This window comes from Equus quagga, chromosome 19 (genome assembly GCF_021613505.1).
Source record: "Equus quagga isolate Etosha38 chromosome 19, UCLA_HA_Equagga_1.0, whole genome shotgun sequence".
In the NCBI taxonomy this organism is placed as follows: Eukaryota; Metazoa; Chordata; class Mammalia; order Perissodactyla; family Equidae; genus Equus; species Equus quagga.
In genome coordinates, this window is record NC_060285.1 from 11,024,221 (window position 1) to 11,047,482 (window position 23,262).

The window sequence follows — 23,262 nt, forward strand, 5'->3', positions numbered from 1 at the left end:
ACAGAGCACGTGTGGAGGCTCGAGGCCTGAGTGGAAGGAGGTGGAGGGAGGCCACTCTGGCAGGCATCTCGGGATGAGAGTGGGGCTGGGTCAGGCCAGGCCAGGCTGAAGATTCGGGACTCTGATCCTGAGAGCCATGAGAAGGAATCGTTTATTTGACCCAACTGCAATCCGAAGTTCTAGCTCCCTACACACACGAGTGTCTGCCACATCGGTGCGCTTTAGAACAAATGTGTAAATGGCTGACTGAGGAGAGTGGACGAGTGGGTCCTGTCTCTCAAAGGGCTAACAGGAATGGGATGACCCAGGCCAGGGGACAGGCTCTCTGGGGAGAGAAGTGGGGCAGGGTTTTAGTGGGTTCTCTCTCTGGCCAATGAGGTTCAACAAGCACTTACTGAGCACCTGCTGTGTGCCCAATGTCCCGCCCTCAGCAGCTGCGTTGGAGAGACAAAACCAGATGTGGGCCTTTCCCTATGGAACTCTAAAACTTCTGACAGTAAATCTGAAAGAACCCCCAGAGATCTCTGTGACCAACTCTCTCATTGCACAGATGAAAGAACAAGTGAGCCCAGAGAGGGCACTGACTTCCCCAAGGTCACAGCAAGAGTTAGGACCTTGGCAGAGTAGGGAGCAGCTCCTCCCACTGCACCTGCCAAAGCAAGACTTCCACTCAGGATTCTAGCCCAAAACGGAGACACTCAAACTCTCTGACTTCTCAACCTGCCACCTGGTAGAGAGGCAAGATGCATACAAAACCCCTGTGCCTGGCAGCCTCATGGATAGAGTACAATTTCTGCTTGATTCGAAGCCCCTGGACACGCGAGCACACGCCCAGGGCTGTGCCTGGGTCCCCTGCTCTCACTGTATAAGTGCAGCTCTTCCTCCTCAAGAGGGAAGAGATTTTCCTGGTGTATTATAACCAAGACATTATTACATCCAATACGTTAGCCATCCTACCTGCATCCTACCTGTCACCTGGCAGTTGAAACGACAGAGAAGGCAATTGCTATGTCTACATTTTGTCCCAGGCACCGTGCTAAGCACTTGCTATTTCTTGTTTTGCCTTTTTTTTTTTTTTCATCTTCACGACGTTCCCATGAGGCAAGTATCATTGTCCTCATGGTACAGATGAAGAAATCGAGGTGTGGGAAGATCACATAACTGGTCCACCACTGATTACTGGCGCAAGGACCAGATTTCAACCTGGTCTCTCTGGCTCCAGATCTCAGGCTCATCATCACCCAGCCGCCTTTTCAACACAAACTGACATCATCCAAGGAAAAGATGACCTTCTTGCGGGGAGGCCCCATGGAGCTCCCACGAACACTACAGTCCCACTAGATCACCCCGTTTTCACTTTCAGGGGACAGAGGTGAGCCTTGTGGGAGCAAGCGTGTGCTCATCATGCCAAACTCACACGGGCGGCCTTGGCTCTGTTCACACCCAGCCCACCCCCGCCCCTCTGCATCCATTGCCCTGGTCCTGCTAATGCCCTGGCTGACGAGTGAAACGACAGGGACTCAGGGTGGGAAGACAGGTCCAGTCCTTGCTCTGTCACCCCCTAAACTGGGCAACCTGGACCAGCTCCTCCCCTCAGGCTGCCCAGGCGCCTTCTGGCGGTGGAAGAACCAAGGCCTCTTGTCAGCCCCGCACAGCCCACTCTGCCCAGAGATTAAAGGCAGCTCCAGCCCCTCCAGGGGCCACATCAAGGGTCCATGTGATAAAGGCCACCTCGGCCCTCCCAACCCCACCTTTCCTTCCTCCACCTTCGCCCCTCTGTTCATCCTCACACGTGTCTGCACCACGACACCTAATAAGTGTGTGGGAATGGATGAATGGCTGAACCAACTCCCAGTTCGCCGACAAGCTCCCTGAAGACAAGCTGAGCACTCACCCCTTTTCATTACCCCACAGAGAGCAGAGCCTGGCTGAGGGTGGGTCCCTGGGGAACCTGGTGCAGACGACATCGCAGGAAGGTCAAGTTCCAAGACCCCAGTCAGTCGTGGCCAATCACTTCCCTTTCTGCTTTTGTTCTGAGGGACCACAATCCTACCCTTGCTCCGCCAGCCTCCAGGGTTTCTGGGAGTTGATGGGAGACATCTGATGACAGTACTTGGACAGGATAAGAAGCAATGACCACTGTCAAACCCAAGGTCAACCGACAGCCACCCTTTGAGGGCAGATCCTGAGATGCTAATAACAATAGCTGCCATTTACTGAGCACTGTTATGTGCCAGGCACTGTCCTAAGTGTTTACATACACTATCTGGTTTAATCCTCACCACAATCTGGAAGGAAACCGAGACTCAGAGATGTTAACTCAGGACACACAGCTAATAAGTGAGGGTGCCGGGATTCAATCCTGGAGCTGTCTGACTCAAGAGCACCACACCTTGCTGCCTGTGGATGTTCATCTGCCTGCAGGTATCTACATCACTGTGTGCCTTCCATGTGCCAGGCTCCATGGAGGAAGGTGAGAAAGACCCAGCTCGCAGGTACACATCCCAGCAGGGACGATGTCCTGCTGGAAAGGTGAGCAAGGCAGGACGCAGGGGAGGCTCCAGGCCTGGCTGACAGGCAAGGTGTCCTGTGAGCAGGGTTTGGGCCACAGGGCGGGGGTGGGGAGAATGGACATGGCTGCAGCTTAGGGTAAGAGCAGGGCCAAGGCGGGCTGTGGGAGTTGTGGAGCTCTGTGCTGGGGTCGTGGGGGCGCTGAGAAACTGAGGACAGCACCCTGAGGACGGCCAGGCCCTCCCTGGGTCAGAGCTCCCCACAGGAGCACCCTGCCTTCTTCTCAGCTCTTGGGAGGGAGGATGCAGGAGAGAAAAGGACCAGAGTCAGAGGAAAGTACTCAGGAGGCAGAGGAGTTGGGCATAAGTATTTTAAACAAAGATGCATTTCTCAAGTGCAGAACTTAGAGCTTTTACACCCTCACAAGCTCTGCTTCTCTAAAAAGAGGAAGTGGCAAGCAAGCACTTCTCGACTGCATTTGCCCCCAAAACTCTTCTCAAGAGATGCTGACCAATGTCTAAGGGATACCAAGCATCCCAGACACCACTTTGGAAACACCGGGTCATGCACTGGCCTCTTGATTTTGGGGGGGGGGGGGGGGGCGGTTTTTTGGCTGCTGAAGATTAGCCCTGAGCTAACATCTGTTGCCAATCTTCCTCCTTTTTTTTTTGTGCTTGAGGAAGATTAGCCCTGAGCTAACATCTGTTGCCAATCTTCCTCTCCTTTGTATGTGGGTCGCCATCACAGCATGACTGATGAGTAGTGCAGGTCTGCACCCGGGATCTAAACCCATGAACCGGGGCCGCCGAAGCAGAGCACGCGAAACTTAACCACTATGCCACAGGGCTGGCCCAGTGGCCTCTTGTTTTGAAATATAACTCACTGGCTATCAAATTTGGAAACGCCCTCAGAGGTAACCTAGTCTTCCCCTCCTTTTATAGACGGGGAACCTGGGGCCTAGGGAGGGACGAAGGTGGTAGAGGTGACAGGTGGCCCCCACAGCCCGGCTGGGACTTGACCCCCGCCCTGGGTCTCCAGGCGTCTGTTGGGCCGTGGAGGACCTTGGCTGTACCAGGGCTCTGGGTTCCGTGTAGGTCTCTCCCATCAAACTCTGAGCTCCTCAAGGCCAGGGTCTGGCTCCATCACCTCCCCGCCCTGGCTCCTGGCCCTGTGCCCTGCACAGAGGGTACATTCATGAAAGTTCACTGCAGCACGAGAGATTCAGGGGAGACAACAGGAAGGGCCTTCTGGCAGCTGAGTTTGGCTAACAGGAATGAGCAGCCTCCCTTCTCTGAGGGCTCCTAAGAAGAGGGCAGAGGCCGGCTGCCCTGAGGCAGCACTGGGCACTGGCTCCAGCTTCCTTGTTCCCGGAGAGGGTGGGGTTGGGAGGGGAAGGAAGACTTGGGCACTAGGAGCGGCCTTCCTGGCCCAGCTCCGGGACCCTGAACTTGGACCAGAAACAGGGACGAGTGAGAGCCCCTGTCGGGACAGGCCCTGGAATGCTGTCCTCCTCCCCAAGTGAGTGCTCAGGCCCTCTGCCTCCAGGAAGCCACTCCTGCCCACTCCAGCCTCCCTAGTCTTTTCCTCCTTGGAACCCTGACAGCAACTCAGCTCAGGGAAGACTCCCTGAGGTGGTGCTGTGCCCTGGAGAGGCCAAGACCAAGAGGAGGGCATGCCCCTGCCCTCAGGGCTCCCCCAGCAGGGGGTGCAGCCCGGTCTGCGTGCCAGGCTGTGTGTGAGGAGATGAGAGAGGTGCAAAGCTATCTCCTTCTCCTCCACAGGAAAGTAAAACAGGAAAAGAATTCCAACCAAGGCGTCCAGGAGTGTGTCCCTGAAAAGAGGGCCTCTGAGCTGGGCTGCTGGCAGCGACTAGGGGAGCGCAGACAAGTGCAAAGCCTGGGGGGTAAGGAGGAGGACCCCGCTGGCTTGGGGTCTGGTGGCAGTCGGTAGAGCACTCAGGGCTGGGCTGAGGAGGTAAACTGTGGCCCGCCCACCATCAGCTGGGAGAGCTCGGCCGTCACTGAACCTCTCTGTGCCTCAGTTTCCTTCCTAGAAGGAGAAGAATGACAGCACCTACTCATAGGGTTGTTGGGAGGACCAAAGAGCCCAGCGACAGCAGCGCTCAGAGCAGGCGGCCCACTGGGGGCTCTGGAAGCATTGGCCTTCCCTGTTGAGGGACACAGATGGGCGACGCCCACCCACAAGGAGCTCATCACACACCACCCTGGTCTGACATTGGGATCTGACGGCAGATTATCAAGACCTGACTGCAGGTCCAGAGCGGCTACTTGGGCCCCGGGTGCCCTGAATCGAAGAGCGCGTTCTTCTCCGCCTCCCAGCCCCACGTCACCGCTTCTAATCAGCATCCAGCGAGCCCCAACTGTGCACCGAACATTGAGCTGGCACTCATGTTTGCGTGTGTGCATGTTCTTATTTAATTCTCCCATCTGCTTGGGGATGTAGTGACATATATAAAATTATCAACATTTCACACATGCGAAAACCGAGTCTCGAGAGGTTCATAGCATAATCTGCCCAAGGCCACATGGGTACTAGTGGCAGGATTTCCTGAGTCCAAGTCCAGTGCTCTTTCCACTGCACCCCAAACCGAGGAGAACACAACCTGTCCAGAGGTGGGGTGGCCTAGGAAACACTCAAGGGAGCCGCCCCCCAGCCCCCATACTCTCACCCAGACTAAGCTTCTATCTCAGTCCCTGCTGTACCCTTGACCCCTGGCCCGCGCCCCTCAGCCCTCGCCCTGGCCAATGCACAGCCCCGCCCCTGCCACACCCTGCAACTCCCTACACACCCCAGTGTAACTACAGCTCTGGCCTCCGGCTGTGGGGTCCAGAGCCCTGGTCCCCTGCCCCTCCTTGGAGATTTTGGGCCCTGCAGGGGGTCATCACAGCCTCACGGCTCCAGAGACCCCAGTAAGGGAGAGCAAGGCCTCCCAGGAAGTTTCAAAAAGTAAACACGTCTGGACTCCATCCCTAGAAACTCAGAATTAGCCAGTCTGCGGTGGGATCCCGGGTTCAGCATTTTTTTTTAACTCTACACATGACTCTAAAGTGCAGCAAGAACTAGAGCCAACGCTCTAGGCCTGGGAGCTCGGCAGGCCCCACTCCAGGCCTGCAGAGGGGGAGCCAGGTGATTCTGCGCACGTTTATGTGGAGAGGGACTGTCCTAGGCCAACCCTGACTTCACAGATCAGCATGGAAGGCCCCCTGGAGTGTGCGGGAGGCAGGCGGTGTGTGTTAGAGGCCCTGGGAGGGGCACAGGCCTGAGGAAGGAGTGAGATGACCGCCTGGCCCACCAGGTCTCACCCACACATGCCTAGAGATGGAAAGGGGCTTTCCCAGTGTCCCCTCCTCTGGTCCTCAGCCCTGCCCACTGAGGGAGTCAGGAAAAGAGTCTCATGCCCCACTAAGGAAACTGAGGCTGGGGCAGAGATTCAACTTGGCCAGCACCACGGGTCGCCCCTGCATGGCCCCTGGCTCTATGGGACAGCAGATTTCCCATCTCCTCTCAGTGGGTCCTGGGAGGCAGGCAAGGAGGGACGTGATCCACCCCAGGTGACAGAAGAGGGGCTGGGCCCAGGGCAGGGAATCAAGGGTGGGGCCTTCCACAAAGCAGAACCAGGACCCTAGGAAGAAGACTCAGGGACCCAAAGGGTTAAGGGTCAGTGGTGACCCTAAGCAGCTGTGCCAGGCAGGGTCATCGGGGGCTTCACGTTTGACTCACAAAATTTCACTCACTCTCCTCCTCTCGGGGGCCCGTCTGAGGAGTATATCTGGGACCAGCCTCCACAGAACCAGGTTGGATCCCAGGAAAACTCTGCTGCTCGGCCCAGGAAGGCAGCCTGGATCTCCACCGTCAGCCTCACGCTTGGGGCCCTCTCTGTCAGGGAGAGATGGCATGCCACAGAGTCCACCTGTCACCACAGCTCACCGAGGATGGGCAGATTGGATTGGGGGGTACGGTAAGGGGGTCGCCAGCATCCTTGGGGAAGGGGACCCCTCCCACCCCAAGCAGGGAAGGGAACAGAAGGTGGCGCTGGCCCACCTGGTTGTTCTAAGGGCAGAGGCCCCCTGCCTTCACACAGGACCCCACGCCCTCTCCAAACTCCCTGCTCTGCAGGGATGACTATGGGTCCTTCACCTCCCCTGCTGGAGAAGGCTGGGCCCCCAGGGCCTGGGATGGGATGGAGATCACAGTTGCCAGCCTGGTGGGAGTGGTTCACAGCAGGGGTCCCCTAGCCCTGGGCCTCTGACAGCCTTCCCCCACACCCCTGCAGGCCCACCTGCCTCATCAGCACCTCTCAGCAGAAGCCTGAGCACAGCACTGAGGAGACAGGCGGAGCGAGGGAGAGAGAGACAGAGGGAGGGGAAGAGAGAGGTCCCCTCTGTCCAGCGTGGCTTCTCCACAGACCGAGAGCACCCACTGCCACCCCCACCCCCATCCTGGCACAGCTGGGCCAAAGAGGGTAAGGGAGGAGGCGGGGAGTCGGAGAGGGAGCTGTGGGACCCCACACTCGGCTTCCTACGCTGGGCCCTCTCCCTCCACAGCCACCCCTCCCTGCCCTAGGGGGTCTCAGGCCAAATCACAGACACCACAGGGAGCAGGGAGGCCCTTCCCTCAAAGAGGAGGAACCAAGGGGTGAAGGGTGAATGGGGACCCACCGGGATCGAGAGATGCCAGGCAGGCGGGCAGCGGGCGGGCAGCAGCGGGTGTCGGAGACTGCTGCGGGCAGCCGGACACAAGCAGCTGGATGCTCGTCCCTCCGTCCCTCTGTCCATCCAGGGCGGCTCCTCTCTGGGCGGTTCTGAGGCCGGGCGGACGCTGTTAAAAAGCTTTTTATGTGTGTGTGTGTTAATCACATGATTGCCGTTCACCTGTATTTCGAACAAAGACAGCTCACTGTTTCAAGGCCCCGAACAAGAGTCTGGGCACAGGGAAGAGAAGGGAGGCGGGGGGAGGAGGGTTGGCAGCGCCGGGGGTGGCGTCGAGGAAAACTGGGGGGAGATTGTCCAAGGCCGGCAAGCGAGAGAAAGAGAAAACCCTTATCAAACTCCTAATTCACTGGGCTCCGAGGCCCCAGACACACTGGCCCGATTGTCTGGCTGGTTGTGTGTGTGAGCATGTGTGTGTGTGTGTTCCAATGTCCGCTCCCCCCACCCCCAACATGCCTTCGCCTCGTGTGACTACCTCATTGTGTCCCATTACCCACCCCCCTCCACCCCCGTGGCCTTTCCCAAGTATGAGGCCTTGCCTGGACCCCCTTTCCAGCCCGACTCCAGACAGGACTCCCTTGGGGTGGGCCTGGGGCCTTGCCCAGCTGCTGAGAGGCTCAGAACCATAGGTGGTGGCCAACTCGGCCCAGGCTCCATCTGTCCCTCCATGCAAGCCCCCACCTCTGCCTCAACACCCTCCCTCCCGTTGAGAAGAGAGAGGGGCTGTGACCTTTGGAGGAGAGACCTAGGAAAGAGGAGAGAAGAAGCCCTGGGTGATGGGCACGACAGAATAAGGGGAGGGGTCACCCAGCTGGGGAGGGGGCTGAGGGAGAAGTGGGCAGAGAGGAGGAAGAGGGGGATAGGGCAACTCCCCACTCTTTCTTGGGGTTGGGGAGGGGGAACTTCATGACAACCAGGACTGGGGACTCCTCCCACCAAGAGAGTGTAAACCTAGTGTAGAGAGAGTTGGGTGCCAGGAATTGGGGCCCCAGAAGCCTTTCAGACCTACCTGGGGAGGCCCCCTGGCCCAGCCCCATGCCCAGCCTCTGGGAACTTCAACCCTGTCTCTCTACCTTGAGCCAGCCTAGCCCTTCTGAGTGCCGGGTGTCTGGTGAGAGGGGAGCAGGGCTCCAGCCAGGGCATCTGCACTGGGCAGGGGGTGTCTGGCTGGCCCCTGCCTCAGCAGGTACGGACCTATGTTCTCTCTCTCTCGCCCTAAGTTGAGGCAGAGAGGGCAGCCGGGTGTGGGTAGGAGGCAGAGTGAGACAGGGTGAAGCAGTGCCTGGCCGCAGGCACTCAGTAAGGCACTCAACAAGATGTCTTAAGTGAAGCCACACAAGTCGACAGGCCACTCACCTGCCTTCTTCTCATCCCTTCCCAATCCTTTGCCAACTGCCCATCCTGCCACCTGAGGCAGAGGTTGAGGGTCCCAGTTGGGCCCAATTTTCCGCCAAGGAACAGGTTCTGACTCTGCCCACCTGCATCCCTTGGCTTTCCTGGCCTGACCATCCCCACCCCTCCGCCTCCCCTAAGCCCAGGCCTCAAGACCAGCTTGGGACAGCCGCGCAGCGAGCTGGGGTGGGGGCTGGCAGAGGAGCCCTGAGTGTTGGGGATGAAGGCAGGCGCTGGAGGCTCCACCTTCTGCCCTTCCCTCCCTCCCCTCCCCCTCCCCCTCTCCCCCTCCTTCCTTCCCCAGCCCTCGGCAGCAGCTCAGCGCTCAGTCAGTCTCAGGCTGTCCGGCCAGGGTGGTTGGTGGTGAGGATTCAGGCTCCGTCCTGACGAGGCCGTGGCCTGTGACTCAGGGCCCCCCAGCCCCTCCCTTCCAACCCACCAGCGTCACCCCCCAGCCCCGAGCTGGACCGCACACCTTGGGACACGGTTTTCCACTTCCTAAGGACGAGTCCCAGACTGGAGGAGAGGTCCGAGGAGGTGAGTGAGTGCGCAGCCCGCTCCTCCGCTCCTCCCTTCCCGGGCCCAGGCCTGGACCCTGCTGTGGGGCGTGGGGTGGAGGGAGGCTGACACCGCATCTGCCCCCACCAGCTCCTCCAGACCCGTCAGGGGCAGGCGGCAGGGAAGACGAAAGGTGAGAGAAAAGGTGGGAAATTCCAGGAGCCAGGATTAGAGCAGGATAAAGAGTCCGTTTTTCTTCCTTTCCATCAACAAACCTCCACCCAAAAGGAGGTTTAAAAAAACCCAAACCCACCCACACCAAGAGACGGTTGGGACCAGGTGGTGGGAAGACGCAGAGGCGGGAGCTAGGAGGCCGAGCCAGGGTCTGGCATGTGCGCGGGCCCCAGGCTGCAACGAGTCCAGAGGGAACAGGGCGGGCGCCACCTCGGGGCTGTGCCCGCGTCGCGTCCCGGGCGGCCCTCGGGGCTGCGCGCAAGGCCGCTCCATCACGCCCTCCTTCCCGTCCAGGTGGGCGTTGGACTCTTCGCGAGGACCCCGGCGGCGGGCCCCGGGGAGGCGGCCGAGGTGGCAGCGGCCGGGGGCGACATGGCGGAGGAGCAGGACCTCTCCGAGGTGGAGCTGAGCCCCGTGGGCTCCGAGGAGCCCCGCTGCCTGTCCCCGGGGAACGCGCCTTCGCTGGGGCCCGACGGCGGGGGCGGCGGCGGATCGGGCCTGCGAGCCAGCCCTGGGCCCGGAGAGCTGGGCAAGGTCAAGAAGGAACAGCAGGACGGCGAGGCGGACGATGACAAGTTCCCCGTGTGCATCCGCGAGGCCGTCAGCCAGGTGCTGAGCGGCTACGACTGGACGCTGGTGCCCATGCCGGTGCGCGTCAACGGCGCCAGCAAGAGCAAGCCGCACGTCAAGCGGCCCATGAACGCCTTCATGGTGTGGGCGCAGGCGGCGCGCAGGAAGCTGGCCGACCAGTACCCGCACCTGCACAACGCCGAGCTCAGCAAGACGCTGGGCAAGCTCTGGAGGTGAGCGCCCCGACCCGCCTCCGGGGGGCTCCCGGGCCCTCTCGCTGGGGTAGAGTCGGGCTGCACGGGCACTGCCCGGACCCTGCTCCCGGGGGCAGCCACCTCCTTGCTGTCACCGGAGCTACGGCGTGGGCAGCGGGCCCGCCCCTCCCCCACAGGTGGCCCCCTGGGGTTGCGCTGGCTCAGAGCTCCCACGGCCTAGGCCCGGCTCCCCACCTGGGGCAGTGGGCTGGAAGGCGCCCCCTCGTGGCTGGAATTCTGTCGGTGGCAGGCGGTAGGGCCTGGGCTTCTTCCTGGAGGAGTGAAGGCTGGCGCGAGGGCTGGGTGGCGGAGGATCCCACACCACAGGCCTTCGCTAACCGCTTCCCCACAGGCCCGCACACTCGGGGGGCCGCTGCCACGCTTCCAGTGGTCAGGAGCGTGCGGGGAAACGCTTGGACAAGAACGGAAGGCCTGGCTGGAGAGGCAGGGAAACTGAGGCAGCCAGATGGAGAACTGGGGGCAGTTCAAGGGAAACAAGGAATTCAGACAGGAGTCGTTGAAAGAGTGAGGGATGGAGAACTGGCCCAGGGTCCTGTCCTATCCCAGCTGCCTTCACTGTGCCTTCCTGACCCCACCCTCCCTCAGACAGGGGCTTCTTCATCCCCCAGGGAAGGGGACACCCAGAAAGAAGCCTCCCCCTCCCACCCCGTCCCAGCGCTGCCAGGCTTGTCTCTCTGTCCCTCCCTCTCCCAGTCCGGCGCCATCTTCTTTTCCAGGGCCCCACCCAGCGCTGAGTAACCTCCTACCCCTCCAGCCGCGGAGCTGGAGCTGAGCACCCTGGCCGGGAGGAAAGCTGGGCCCCCTTCCTACCAGGGTTCCTCAGAGCCTCAGTTCCCTGGGACCAGCCCAAACCTCTGGGGAAAACATCTCCTCAAGGAGGAACTCCGCCACCCTCCCCTCAGCTTTGGGGCTCAGCCTGGCCCCCTTCCGGGATATGTCGAGCAGGGTGAGCCTCCACCCCCAGAATCCTTGGCAGCTCCCAAAGACTACAGGGGCTGCAGGAGACGAGCACCTGATTCCCCACTAGACTGCCCAAGAGAGCCCAGAAAGGCAAAGGGGCCACAGAGGCCATGTAACAGCTGGTGGCACAGCCAGGGCCAGAACTAGGTCTCCTGACTCTTTGTCCAGCGGTCTTCCCTACACCATCCTTGGTGACAGCAGTGGGTCACCCCATCACTCTAAGGTGTGGTCAGGAGGTTGTGAGGGTGGGGGCAGAGAAGAAGAGAGCAGAAGTGAGGCACCTCTGGGTTTCAGAAAGTTTGGGCTTTATCTGAGGAGCCTGCTTCCCTCCCCTGCCGGCCCCCAGCACAGTGGAGACTGGATGTAGAAGGCCAAAAGCTTAAAGTGGTGGAAGGAGCAGGGGGGCCCCAAGAGAGCCAGAGGGATTCCCATCCAGCCCCCTGGCCCCGTCCTTGCTGAGTGTTTGCTGAAGGCCTGGTGCCCTTGCCCTCCACCTCCCAGCCCTTAGCGCTCTGCTCATCCTTGGCAGGCCCTAGGCTCAGTGGACAGCCTGCTGCAAGCACCCAGCGGGTCCAGCTCTACCCAAGAACAGAGATCGAAGCTAGCTCCTCTGCCCAAGGTCCATCCACACCCGGATAGGGCTCAGCCCAGGCCAGTACCCTTGGTGCTGTGGGACGCAGAAGAGCAAGTGAGAGGCAGGCAACCAGCAGGGAGACAGATGGGCAGACAGAGCAGGCCGTGGGGACAATAAGCAGGCCACAGCGCAAGCCCAATGACAGCATCCCACCACCTCTATTGCCCAGGATTTAAGATTGGACTCTCCACTGTCCCTGGCCCTCTTCCCCCAGGCCAGAACCCTGCGCTTGGGCTCCCTTGGGAGGATTTGTTCCTGGGCACCGCTCAAGCTGTGCACACAGAGGCCCAGGGTGCCCCCCAGGGGCCAATCTGGGATGGGGCAGTCTGGAGAGCAGGCACTGCTTGCTCAGGACCCAGCCCCGGGGAGAAGAGTGGTGGGCAATGGCACAGAGCAAAGGCTCTTCCACCAGGTGGGCAGGGCCCTGGGATCCTGGGTGGTGGCCCTGAGAGGCATCTGGATATGGGCTGGGCTGGCCAGTCTCTCCAGGGGTCCTCCTGAAATACCCCAGGCTCATGACTCCCAGGCCATCAGAAAGGGGGATGGTTAGGTAGGCAGAACTGAAAAGCAGAGGCCCTAAACCTGAAAAGAGAAAGACATGCAGACGTGTGGTATGCTGGAAGTGGGTTGGGGTCAGACATACCAGCGTCCAGGTCCTGGCTCCTAAGTGGCTGCGTGCTTCAACTGTCACACAAACCTTCGGTGCCCGCCTAGGAATGACTGTTAGATGCTGATCCGGTGCTGGTTGGATGTTGGTTGACCAACCTGCAAAGAATAACTAGAGCCTAGAGACTCAAGGGGATCACCGGCTGGAGTCTCTCCTGAACCCCAGGCCACCAGGCCCCTTCCCTGACAGGAGGAGCATACGGAGAAGCAGCCGGTGCCTCACCTTGGGAGCCCCTCAGTTGGGGTTTCCAGTTTGGGTGTGGAACCAGCCTACCCTCTGCCCGCCCCTATTCCAAACCTTAAAGACCCAGAGGACAGAGGTGAAGTGAAGGTGCAGATGAGAACTGGGTTTGCAGTTAGAGCTGTGGGTGACATCAGGGAGGGGGGACAGTGTTGAGTGAGGGCCAGTGCTGGAGTCAAGATTAAACTTGAGATTGGGCCTCCGTGGTGGGGCAGGATGGGTCTGGGGTTAGGAGAGAGCCTGAACAGAGCTGAGGGTAGTCTGGATGAGGCTGGGCCTGGGGCTGGAGGTGGGGTTGGCCATCTGCAGCCCATGAGGGACCAGGCTGAGGTTAGGGCTGGGGCCAGGGCTGGTGGTGCCCCCCACCCCCACCCCACACTGGTGTTAGGTTTCTGTTGAGGTTAGGGTACTGCTGGGAATTAGATGGGAGGCGGCAGTAGTGTACAGTGTTGGGATCTTCACCCTCTTCTGGCCTTTGTCCCCGTTCAGCGCCCCCTGCCATTTTCTTGCTCATTCACACCCAGTTGCCAGCTAGACAGCACAGGGAAGGTTTGGGTGGGAGAGGGAGCTCAGGTCCCCAGCCATCCCAGGAGCCTCTGTGTTGGGGCCCACGGCTGGCTGAGCCTGCTCTGCACGCTCATGTGCAGCCCCCCCACCAACACACACACACATTTGGGGCTGCCCCACCTACTACCCTGAGCCCAGTGGCCTGGCTGGGAGGCATGGCTCGGGGGAGGAAGCATCCCACTCTGTGACCCCCAAGGTCCTGCTCTGGGGTCTCCATCCCATCACTCAGCTAGACGGACCCTTGGAGAAAGCTGGGCCAAGGCTGGGCTTGGGCGGCCTTGGGGGAGGGGGTGGTGGGGGAGGCTAAGCCGCAGAGGAATGCTGCTGCCGGCTAGGAGGTGCCTGGTGTGACCACCCCCTCCCGTCCTGGGCAGGCAGGGCTCGGTCTTCTGCTGATTGGGGGAAGAGGGCACCTACTAGGGGGCGGGGGCAGCTGGAGAGAGAGGCCCTTTGGGCAGAGGGACAGAGCTGCTCCCACAGAGTCCCTTATATCTAGGACTCTGCGAGTCTGTGTTTGTTCCCCTCAGCTCCCTCTGCAAGGTACCCACCCTCCCCTCCTTACCCTGGGGCAGCCAAGCGTTGAACACCCCCTTTCCTGCTCCAGCCCTGCCCTGGAGCTGGAGTTGAGTGGGCAGGGGCACTGCCTTCAGGGCTTCCCTCCACTGGCTGGTCTCAGGGACTGCAGAGAGGGTCTGTCTGCGCTGTCCCAGCGTCCAGGAAGACCATCCAGCTTCCTCTACCCTCTGTCACTCCCTGGACAAGGAGCTGTGATGCCCCCCAGGAGGCAGTGCCCCCACATAGTGAAGAAGATTCACATCTGCCCCCCTGGTCCCACCACGCTGCAATTCACAAAATCAGTATTCCTGAGTTGAGAGGGCCCGCCCCAAGTCCTCCTGTCCAACTCCCCCGCAAGCAGCATCAGAATAGCACCTCTTTCTCAAGGCGCCCACCCCCCATCCCCAGGCCTGGTGCAAAGTGCTTCCATCCAGCCACACCCAGGAAAGTAGGTATTATCCTAGGTTTTATAGGTGAAGAAACTAAGGCTTAGAGAAGTGACTTGCCCACAGTCACACAGCTAGTAAGTAAAGACTGAGCTCTTCTCCCTCACCGTGCTGCTTCTCTGTCTGCACACCTCCAGTCCCAGGGAGCTCACTCCCTAACAAGGCAGCCAGCTCCACTTGTAGACAGTTTTGAAGAGAAAGTTTTTCCTTCCTTAAACTGAAGGAAGCTCTGTGCCCCTCATAAGCTCAATTTCTACTTCTAATTCCATCCTCAGGGGCCGCCAGGAGCAGCAGGCCCCTTCACACCCCAGCCCCCGACAGATGTGGAGGCAGAGATCACAGCCCTCTGAGGCCATTGTTTCTCGGGCCTCGAATCTTCCAGTCCATAAATCAAAGGGCAAGCCCTCAACCAGGCCCTGCCCACTGGGATTCCCATCTCCAGGCCTCATTTCTTCCAGGGAAGACACTCACGCTAGCCCCTCTGCTGTCTCCCCAACTGCCCCACCCCAGGCTGCTGAACGAGAGTGACAAGCGTCCCTTCATTGAGGAGGCTGAGCGGCTCCGGATGCAGCACAAGAAGGACCACCCGGACTACAAGTACCAACCACGGAGGCGGAAGAATGGGAAGGCGGCCCAGGGGGAGGCGGAGTGCCCGGGCGGGGAGGCCGAGCAGGGCGGCGCTGCCGCCATCCAGGCCCACTACAAGAGTGCCCACCTGGACCACCGGCACCCGGGAGAGGGCTCCCCAATGTCAGACGGGAACCCCGAGCACCCCTCAGGTGAGTGCTGGGCTGGGAGCTGGCAGGGGGCTGAGGAAGAGTTGTGGGTGAGGGGAGCTTGGGCTGTGGGAGAGGTGAAGGCTGGAAGGCATGAGACCCTGACACCCCACAACACCCTGGGCTCTGGGAAGGGCTTGCCAGGCTGTGCGGTTGTCCCAGCTCTGGTGCAGGGCCCAGAGTAAGCTCAGTGGGAACTCAGGTGCCAGGGGAGGTGGCTGGGCAAGAGGGCTGTGGCGGACGGAAGGGGGCACTGCTGCTGGGTGAAGAGGCCAGTTAAGGAGGCCATGGAGGCCAGGGGGCGAGTTGCAACTAGCAAAGTGGGATCAGGATGATTTTGAGGAATGAGAGATCAAATGGAGGAGACACCTCCTGGTCTGATGGGGGAGCCACGGCATGTAATGCTGAGCACAGGCCATGGATGGGCCAGACAGAAGGCATCTTGTTTCATTCTCGTTAATTGAGCATCCGCTGTGTGCCAGGCACAGTGCTAATTGCCGTATGTGTGTTCACTCAGTCTAACTCTCCGCTGTGAGGAGGCAGCCCCACCACCAGGGCTCGGCCTCACCTGTGTGGCAAGTTACTGTCATCTTACAGAAAACCGAGAGTAACTCAGCTGATGTCTAAGCCCAGACAGCGTGGCTCCGGGGCCTCTGCTGGCACCACAGCTGCCTCGATGGTATTCATAATGTACAGAATGCCGTGCAGGGGTCAGGTACAGGGAGGTCTTCGTGAGCAGAGCTCTGCCTTCAGGAGACATGCCCTGAGCCCTCCTTCGTGCCAGGCCTGGGAGCAGACATGAGGGGCACAAACAAGAAGCTGTGGTCCCTGGTCTCAGGAGCCATGGCCTAGGGGAGGAGCAGGATGACAAGTGAACTAAGCACAGGAAGACGCAAGTGCACACGAAGCCCGTGTGAGACGCAGAGGGGGCCTGACCTCTAGGGAGGAGTCATCCTGTCCATCTAGTCAGGTCTCGAAAAATATCCAGCTACCCGCAAGACTCTGATCAAGGAAGGCTTCCAGAAGAGGCCATGTCTGAGTTTGGTATTGTCTCTGTTTTACTGATAAGGAAACTGGTTAAGAGAAGACAGAGGTTTGTCCAGAGTCACAGCAAGTGACAGAGCCAGGATTGAAACCCCAGTCCAGAGCACTTGGCCAGTGCAGGACTCAGCACTGCCTCTGGTCTGATGAAGGAGGCTCAGGCCTGCCCTCAAGGAGCTCCTGGTCTCATGGACCATGGACTGTTCTCTCTCTGATGGGATCCCCAGTCCAGCCCTCCCGCCCCCGCACATGTATGCCTCACCTTCAGAGATTCAGGGACACACATGCCTACCCGCAGACACAGACACACGAGAAGACCCTGGACCATGTACAGAGCAACTGTCTCAGAATATAACTGTGGGCATGGCTTTTTCTGAGCCTCTAAGGCCCAGCTCAGCTCCCTGTCCTCAGTGAGACCTTCCCCATGTCCCCAGGGCAGGGTGGGTGGCTTCCTCCGCTGGTCCCCTGAGCCCTCTGCATATCTGTCATCACAGAAGGTCTGGCGCTGCCCTTTAGTCGTGTGTAGGTCTCTGGATTTCCCCCTAGACTATGGGCTTCTGAAGACAGGGACCCATTTTATTTACGTTTGTATGCCCTGCACCTGGCACAGTGCCTGGCACTTAGCAGTGCCCCCTAAGTATTTGCTGAATGAATATGTGAATGAGAAAATGGACAGACAAGGGAACAGGGGTGGAGCAAGTTAGTTATCTAAGTGCTCTCCTGAGCAAGAGGGCAGGCAGCACAGCACAGTGTGATGGGCACTGGGGGCATGGCCAGTGGGACTGGCTCAGAGGCAACGTTTGCTGGAGTAAGGGGCACTTGAGCTAGCCTTGGGAGGAGGGATGGGGTTGGAAGGGACACATGGCTGTTGAGGGGCCAGGGCCAGAGGAGGCACAGGCAAGCCAGCCAAAGTGAAACAGAGGAGTTAAGAGTGGCAAGGGTAGGTGACATCAGCAAGAGCGACCAGCAGAGGCCGAGTGTGCCCTGCAGAGAGAGCAGGCAAGCGCAGACCAACAGGCCAGTGCCCCTCGGATCAGTAGCAAAGGAAGAATGGGAACTGGGAGGGAAGCCAACTTTAGCTGATGTGGGAAAGAACTTTCCAACAGGAAAGGTTTTTCAAAATGAAGCAGGCCCCTCCAGGAGGTGAGTGACAGAGGGGAGTCCTGCTCTGGGTGGGAGGCAAGACCCATCCCTAAGATTTGGGAATTTCATAAACAACTGGAGACCAACCCAAAACCATTATATAAATGAATGCCAACTCAGGCTGCCCAAACATGTGAAATTTACAAGGTCACACGGTAGGGAGGCCCTTAGCCTCCAGAAGGCCTCTTGCCTGAAGGTGAACCATCAGAATCCAGAAGCCTTGGACTTTGTTTCTCACTTTTTTTTTTTTTTAAAGATTTTATTTTTTCCTTTTTCTCCCCAAAGCCCCCCGGTACATAGTTGTGTATTCTTCGTTGTGGGTTCTTCTAGTTGTGGCATGTGGGACGCTGCCTCAGCGTGGTCTGATGAGCAGTGCCATGTCCGCGCCCAGGATTCGAACTAACGAAACACTGGGCCGCCTGCAGCGGAGCGCGCGAACTTAACCACTCGGCCACGGGGCCAGCCCCTGTTTCTCACTTTTTCTCTGTCTCCTTTCCACCCAGGTCAGAGCCATGGCCCACCCACTCCTCCAACCACCCCAAAGACAGAGCTGCAGTCGGGCAAGGCAGACCCCAAGCGGGATGGGCGCTCCATGGGGGAGGGCGGGAAGCCTCACATCGACTTCGGCAACGTGGACATCGGTGAGATCAGCCACGAGGTAATGTCCAACATGGAGACCTTTGATGTGGCTGAGTTGGACCAGTACCTGCCGCCCAATGGGCACCCAGGCCATGTGGGCAGCTACTCAGCAGCTGGCTATGGGCTGGGCAGTGCCCTGGCTGTGGCTAGTGGACACTCTGCCTGGATCTCGAAGCCGCCAGGCGTGGCTCTGCCCACGGTCTCGCCACCTGGGGTGGATGCCAAAGCCCAGGTGAAGACGGAGACCGCGGGGCCCCAGGGGCCCCCGCACTACACCGACCAGCCATCCACCTCGCAGATCGCCTACACCTCCCTCAGTCTGCCCCACTATGGCTCCGCCTTCCCCTCCATCTCGCGCCCCCAGTTTGACTACTCTGACCATCAGCCCTCAGGACCCTATTACGGCCATTCGGGCCAGGCCTCTGGCCTCTACTCGGCCTTCTCCTACATGGGGCCCTCGCAGCGGCCCCTCTACACGGCCATCTCTGACCCCAGCCCCTCAGGGCCCCAGTCCCACAGCCCCACACATTGGGAGCAGCCAGTATATACGACGCTGTCTCGGCCTTAAAGGGGGCCCTGTCACCACAGCCCTGCCTGGCCTCTCTGGGTAGCACGTCCCTTCCCCCAGCCCTTGCGCCCTGTTTCTCGCCCATCTCAGGCCTGGTGGTGGCTGTGGAAGAGGCTGGAGAGGCTGACAGCTGAGGGAAGGCTTTCTGTCTGGTTCACAGCCTTTGATGATCCCACCCCATCCTATCCAGGCTCCAACCCAGGCAAGGCCCTGGGCTACTAGGCTGGGCAGAGGAGAAGGAGGTTGATCGTTGCCCCTAGACTGAAAGATGAGGGGCTGCACCTTCCCCCCAGGAATGACCCTCGATCCCAGGACCTGAGAAGGACCCGCTCATCCTCCTCTGGGAGGAGGGGAAAGCATCTAGGGTTGGATGGGAACCAGAGGCCTTGCCACTCCTGTGCCCGTGTCTGCTCTTGCATGGAGAATGAGGGGTCTGACATAACCATGCCACCTGTGCCACATGCCTAAGAGCAAGGCCAACCAGAGACCTGCATCATTGCCTAGAGCAGACTACATCTGCCCCTCGGGCTGAGGACAACTTTGAACACCCTCGGCGGGTATAGGGCTGGGATGGGGGCTCAGAGGGAGGTCTCATCCCCTCAGTGCCCCTTCCCCTCCTGAACACAGGAAGGAATTGGCACAGAGGTCTCCAGATCCAATTCTGTGCCAATAGCCTCATTCTTTGTCTTACTGAGAAAGACAGCCCCCTTCCTACTCCACTACAACCTCCCAGACCATGAGGGGTATCCCAGGAAGCGAGGAGGCAGGGGCTCCAGGAAAGGATTCCCAGACAATTCACGGAGCCTTCCTCCTGGGCTCCTCGCCAACTCCCTCTTCCCTCATCAGGCTCTGTGGTCCCTGCTCTGTCAGCCCCAACTCCTTGGGCTTCCCAGAGAGTTATAGCTGCTCAGGCCCAAACCCTCGGCTCCAGGAGGAGACGCAGGGCCCAGCCCCCAGGTTGCTGGCAGCAGGCTGAAGACACTAAACTCCTGACATGTACATTCTGCCCTGGCCTTTTGCCCTTTGCCTCCCAGTGGTATTTGAATAAAGTATGTAGCTCTGTCTGCCCCTATTTTCCTGTTCTGCATCCCCCTCGATCCACATGTAATGCATTACTGCTCCCCTCTTATTTATCTCAGTAGCTTCCTCTCCCCTCTCCCCTCCCCTAGCTCCTCCAGCCCCTATTAACTCTGCATTAAGCATTCCACATAATAAAATTAAAGGTTCCAGTTACTGCTTGGTGGGCCTGACCTGGCCTGTCTCTTGGTCTCATCCCTGTACCAGTGCTTCCTCAAACGCTTTCTGGAAGTAGCTAGAGGTAGAATGCAAAGAACAGATAATCCAAAGTTCTCCTCTCTCCCTAAGAAGGTGGGGGTGATGCAGTGGGTCAGGACAACTGGCATCACAGTGGGGTCGGTCTGTGCTAGGGACTGAGGCCTCAGACAGGAGCTCTTCCCCAGCCCAGCTGTGCCCACACTGCAGGTGGGCCACTCCCTGGCTCAAGCTGGAACTCAGTGAGAGTGCCGTCCAAGCAGCCTCTGTGCTCATCCAACAGAGAGGGGGCCTTGCAAAGAATTCAAGGGAGCAGTCCACTCCAGGATCTAGCCGAGACCTGAGAGCAGCTGCCCATGTCTAAGTGTAAAGGAAGAATGGCAGACGTGCAATCTAATCCTTCACAGCTTGCTCCCCAAGAGCTCTTTCCTCGCAGAACTCCACCCTGCATTCGGGGGCCAGGAGCCACTCCACCTCAGGGACAGGGGAAATCTCTTCACCACCTGCTCCACTGATGGACAGCTCCAGTGGTTGGACATCCTTCCTTATACCCAGCTCATAACAACCGTAATAGCTGCCATGTAGCAAGTGCTCCCTGGCCAAGTGCTTTGTTATCAGGCCTATGAAGGAGTGGGTCAGACCGTCAGCTCCATTTTCCAGATGGGGAACTGATGCTTTGAGAGGTTGATGCTAAGTGCTGGTGCCAGAATTTGAAGGCAGCTCTGACGCCAAAGCTAGCGCTCTTAACCATCATCTCTTCCACCTGTCCATCGTTTGCCAGACCTACTTCCACTTTTAATCTGAAGCGATGCTTTCCTCACTGCTCCAGATCAGCATCGCCAGCTCCATTACCCGTTTCTTCTAGCTGTGGGCTCCAGCCCCTCACCTCCTAGTCAGGACCTGGGGTAGGGCGGGGAGCACCAAGAACCAGCGCAGGCCTCCAGGGTGGCCAAACTCCCATCTCGAAGCTGCATCGTGTGAGCTTTTCAGGCAACCTTGCCAACACTGCTGGCTGCCATGAAGCTTAGTGTAAGTGCAAACCCCTGCTCTTGTAGACAATATCTCTGCCAAGTCAGATCACCCTAAAACTGTATATAAGCTGTTTTCTGGTGTTGTGTTTATTTTGTTGTGTTGTAGATAAATGCAGGATTTTATACTGATCTTTAACAGATTTCATCTTGTTGGATTTGACCATTTCCCCACCTGTATTAAATCTTTTGGAATTCTGAATCCAACTTATTAGCTCTCCTTCTGAGCTTTATGTATCTGCAAACTTGAATATCCTCATTCAAGTCACTAATAAAAAAGGTTGAAATCAAGAGGGACAGGCCCTGTGTACACCACTAAACACCTCTCCACCATCAATTCTATTATCTTACTCTTAGGAGAAAACTGTACAATCAATTATGAATCTATCTAATTACACCATCATGAAGTGCAAACTTCTCCACCAGAGCCGGATGGAAAGACTGCCTGATGTCTTGCTGAAATGAAGATTCGCTCTATCTGTGGCATTCCTCCCACCTACCAGACCAGTAACCATTGAAAAAGGAAATTTGTTTCATTTGGTGATATTCTTACAAACCCTACGCTAGCTCCTGGATCTCCTCTTTATTATCTAAGTGTTTTCAAATATGCAATAACCTATTCTGGAATTTTGTTAGGGATCAATCAGTACTAATCTTATGTGCTCCTAATTGTTACAACCCACCCTTTCCCCTCTACTGAAAAGCAGGACATTAGTCCATTTCCAGTCTGTTTGCTGCTCCTGCTCTCAGTGGGACTGGGGACATGGAGCTAGCAGGGCAGGGGGAAGGAGCTACATCAAAAAGACGGACCCACCACCTCGAAGACCCAACACCCCATGAGATCCACTGGGATGTCACTGGGGATACAGGAGGAGGGGAAATGCCTGAGAGGACAAATGACCCCAGAGGAGTCAGAAAACCTGGCTTGTGCTCATCCTAGACCCAAGGTTCCGGATGTGCTCGGACCTCAGTAAGGTAGTGGCTTCACATGTAAAGAGAGAAGGGGCCAGGTGTTTCTGGAGAGGATGGAAGAGACCATGCCCACGACTGGCCAGCTCAGTAGCAAGGGACTGACTCCCTGAAAGAGGAGCAGAATGGGAAGGTGGAGGTGGGAAGAAAACACCCCTTTCTCCATCTCCCTTACACCCTATCCCCTAAGGGTTAACCCCTACTGCCTCTCCCAGCCCCTTCTCTCCTCCCCCCGCCAAACCCCATCTCCCTTTAATCACATCTGATACTGAGTGGCCCAGCAGGAACAAAGAGACCATTTAGAGAAACGGGGCCGAGAAAGTGACCCCCGCACTCTGGGGCGGCTGCCTGGATGCCAGCACAAAGGCGGCATTTCAGAGCTGAAATTTCAGCACCCAACTTGATTAAAGGATTCCACAGGCTTGGAGGAGGGTGGAAGGGGGTACGAAGCGCACTGCTCCCTGAATTAACCCTTCTCCAGAGCAGCAAACACCCCTCCCATGCCTGTGGATGCTCATCATTCCCACCATGTCCAGGGTGCACCCACCCAGGGGACCTGCCTCTTGGAGAGGTCCAAGAAGCGCAACTCCTCCTTTTCCCAGAAGGGGAGCTGACAGTGGAATGGAGGGCAAGGCTGGACCATTCAGGCCACCAATATGCCCTCTGTCTCTTGATGTCTATATACACCCTCTCCCTGCCCCCCGAGGGAGAGAGGAACTGTGATTGGTCTTAGTGCAGGTTGGGTAAGCAGGGTGGAGAAGAGAACAGGACCTATTAGAACCTAGGGCAGAGGAAGGGGAGCTCCAGTCCTGATTCAACGTCACATCTTAAACCCAGGAGCCCTGCTTCCCTGCCCACTGTCATCCCAGCACCCATCCCAGTCAAGGCCTTGGAGGATCATGAGCCCCACACAGAAGGGAAAGGCCATCTTCCAGAGGGTGGGAAGGAGAGGGTATGCGTGTGGCAGACCACAGAGGTGGGCCACAGAGGACAGTGTGTGGGCAGTGGCCTGAGGAGTGGGGACTGAGGGAAGCAGGGGAGGGCAGGTGCTTGGTCCTTGCTCCAGCTGCTGACTTGCCCAGCAGGGCTTTGCTTGGGGAGGGCAGATCACTACATCCCCACGCTTCCTGCTGGGGCACCGCTCCTGAAAGGGGATCCGAGCCCACGATAAGAGGCTCGAGACAGGTCCCTAGAAACAATGGGTGGCTTGATGAGACCTGCTCTGTGATACTCCTGAGAAGGGAGAAGCCCCTGCAGCCAGTCCCCACTGGAAAGGAAATTGGGGGTTTCCGTGGCAACCAGTTCCCTGGGCACAAAGGCTCATGTGTCTGCTGGGAAGGCAGCTGAGGTGTCTCCCTGCAGCAGCCTTTGCTCTGGTGAACGGGGAGATGGAGGGAGGGATGCGGGGCATCCACAGGGGGTAAGAGCCCCTGGTGCTTCTTAAAGAGCTGACAGTCACAGGGCCACTGAGATGGGTGCACACTCCAGGCAGCAGGGCAGTAACAGGGAAGCAGCAGGTGGGCAGCTCAGCTAGCTGGAGGCAGAGG

The 23,262-nt window shown here is 58.5% G+C and overlaps 2 protein-coding genes across 2 annotated transcripts in view; one reads left to right on the forward strand and one right to left on the reverse strand.

The window, feature by feature from the left end:
- LOC124230543 (uncharacterized) overlaps positions 1–9,739 on the reverse strand; it is a 48,961-nt gene extending 39,222 nt beyond the window's left edge. The window contains exons 1-3 of the mRNA XM_046646701.1: positions 9,642–9,739; positions 7,191–7,333; positions 6,267–6,408 (exon numbers count right to left, since the gene is read on the reverse strand). Coding sequence (XP_046502657.1) covers positions 6,267–6,408; positions 7,191–7,333; positions 9,642–9,739 — 383 coding nt within the window. The remainder of the gene's footprint in view (positions 1–6,266; positions 6,409–7,190; positions 7,334–9,641) is intronic.
- On the forward strand, positions 9,003–19,679 carry SOX10 (SRY-box transcription factor 10). Its single transcript, XM_046646299.1, has 4 exons — positions 9,003–9,170; positions 9,660–10,168; positions 14,790–15,058; positions 17,743–19,679. The coding sequence occupies exons 2-4, from the start codon at positions 9,738–9,740 to the stop codon at positions 18,444–18,446; spliced, it is 1,404 nt and encodes a 467-aa protein (XP_046502255.1). The 5' UTR covers positions 9,003–9,170; positions 9,660–9,737; the 3' UTR covers positions 18,447–19,679.
- Positions 19,680–23,262: the final 3,583 nt, after the last annotated feature.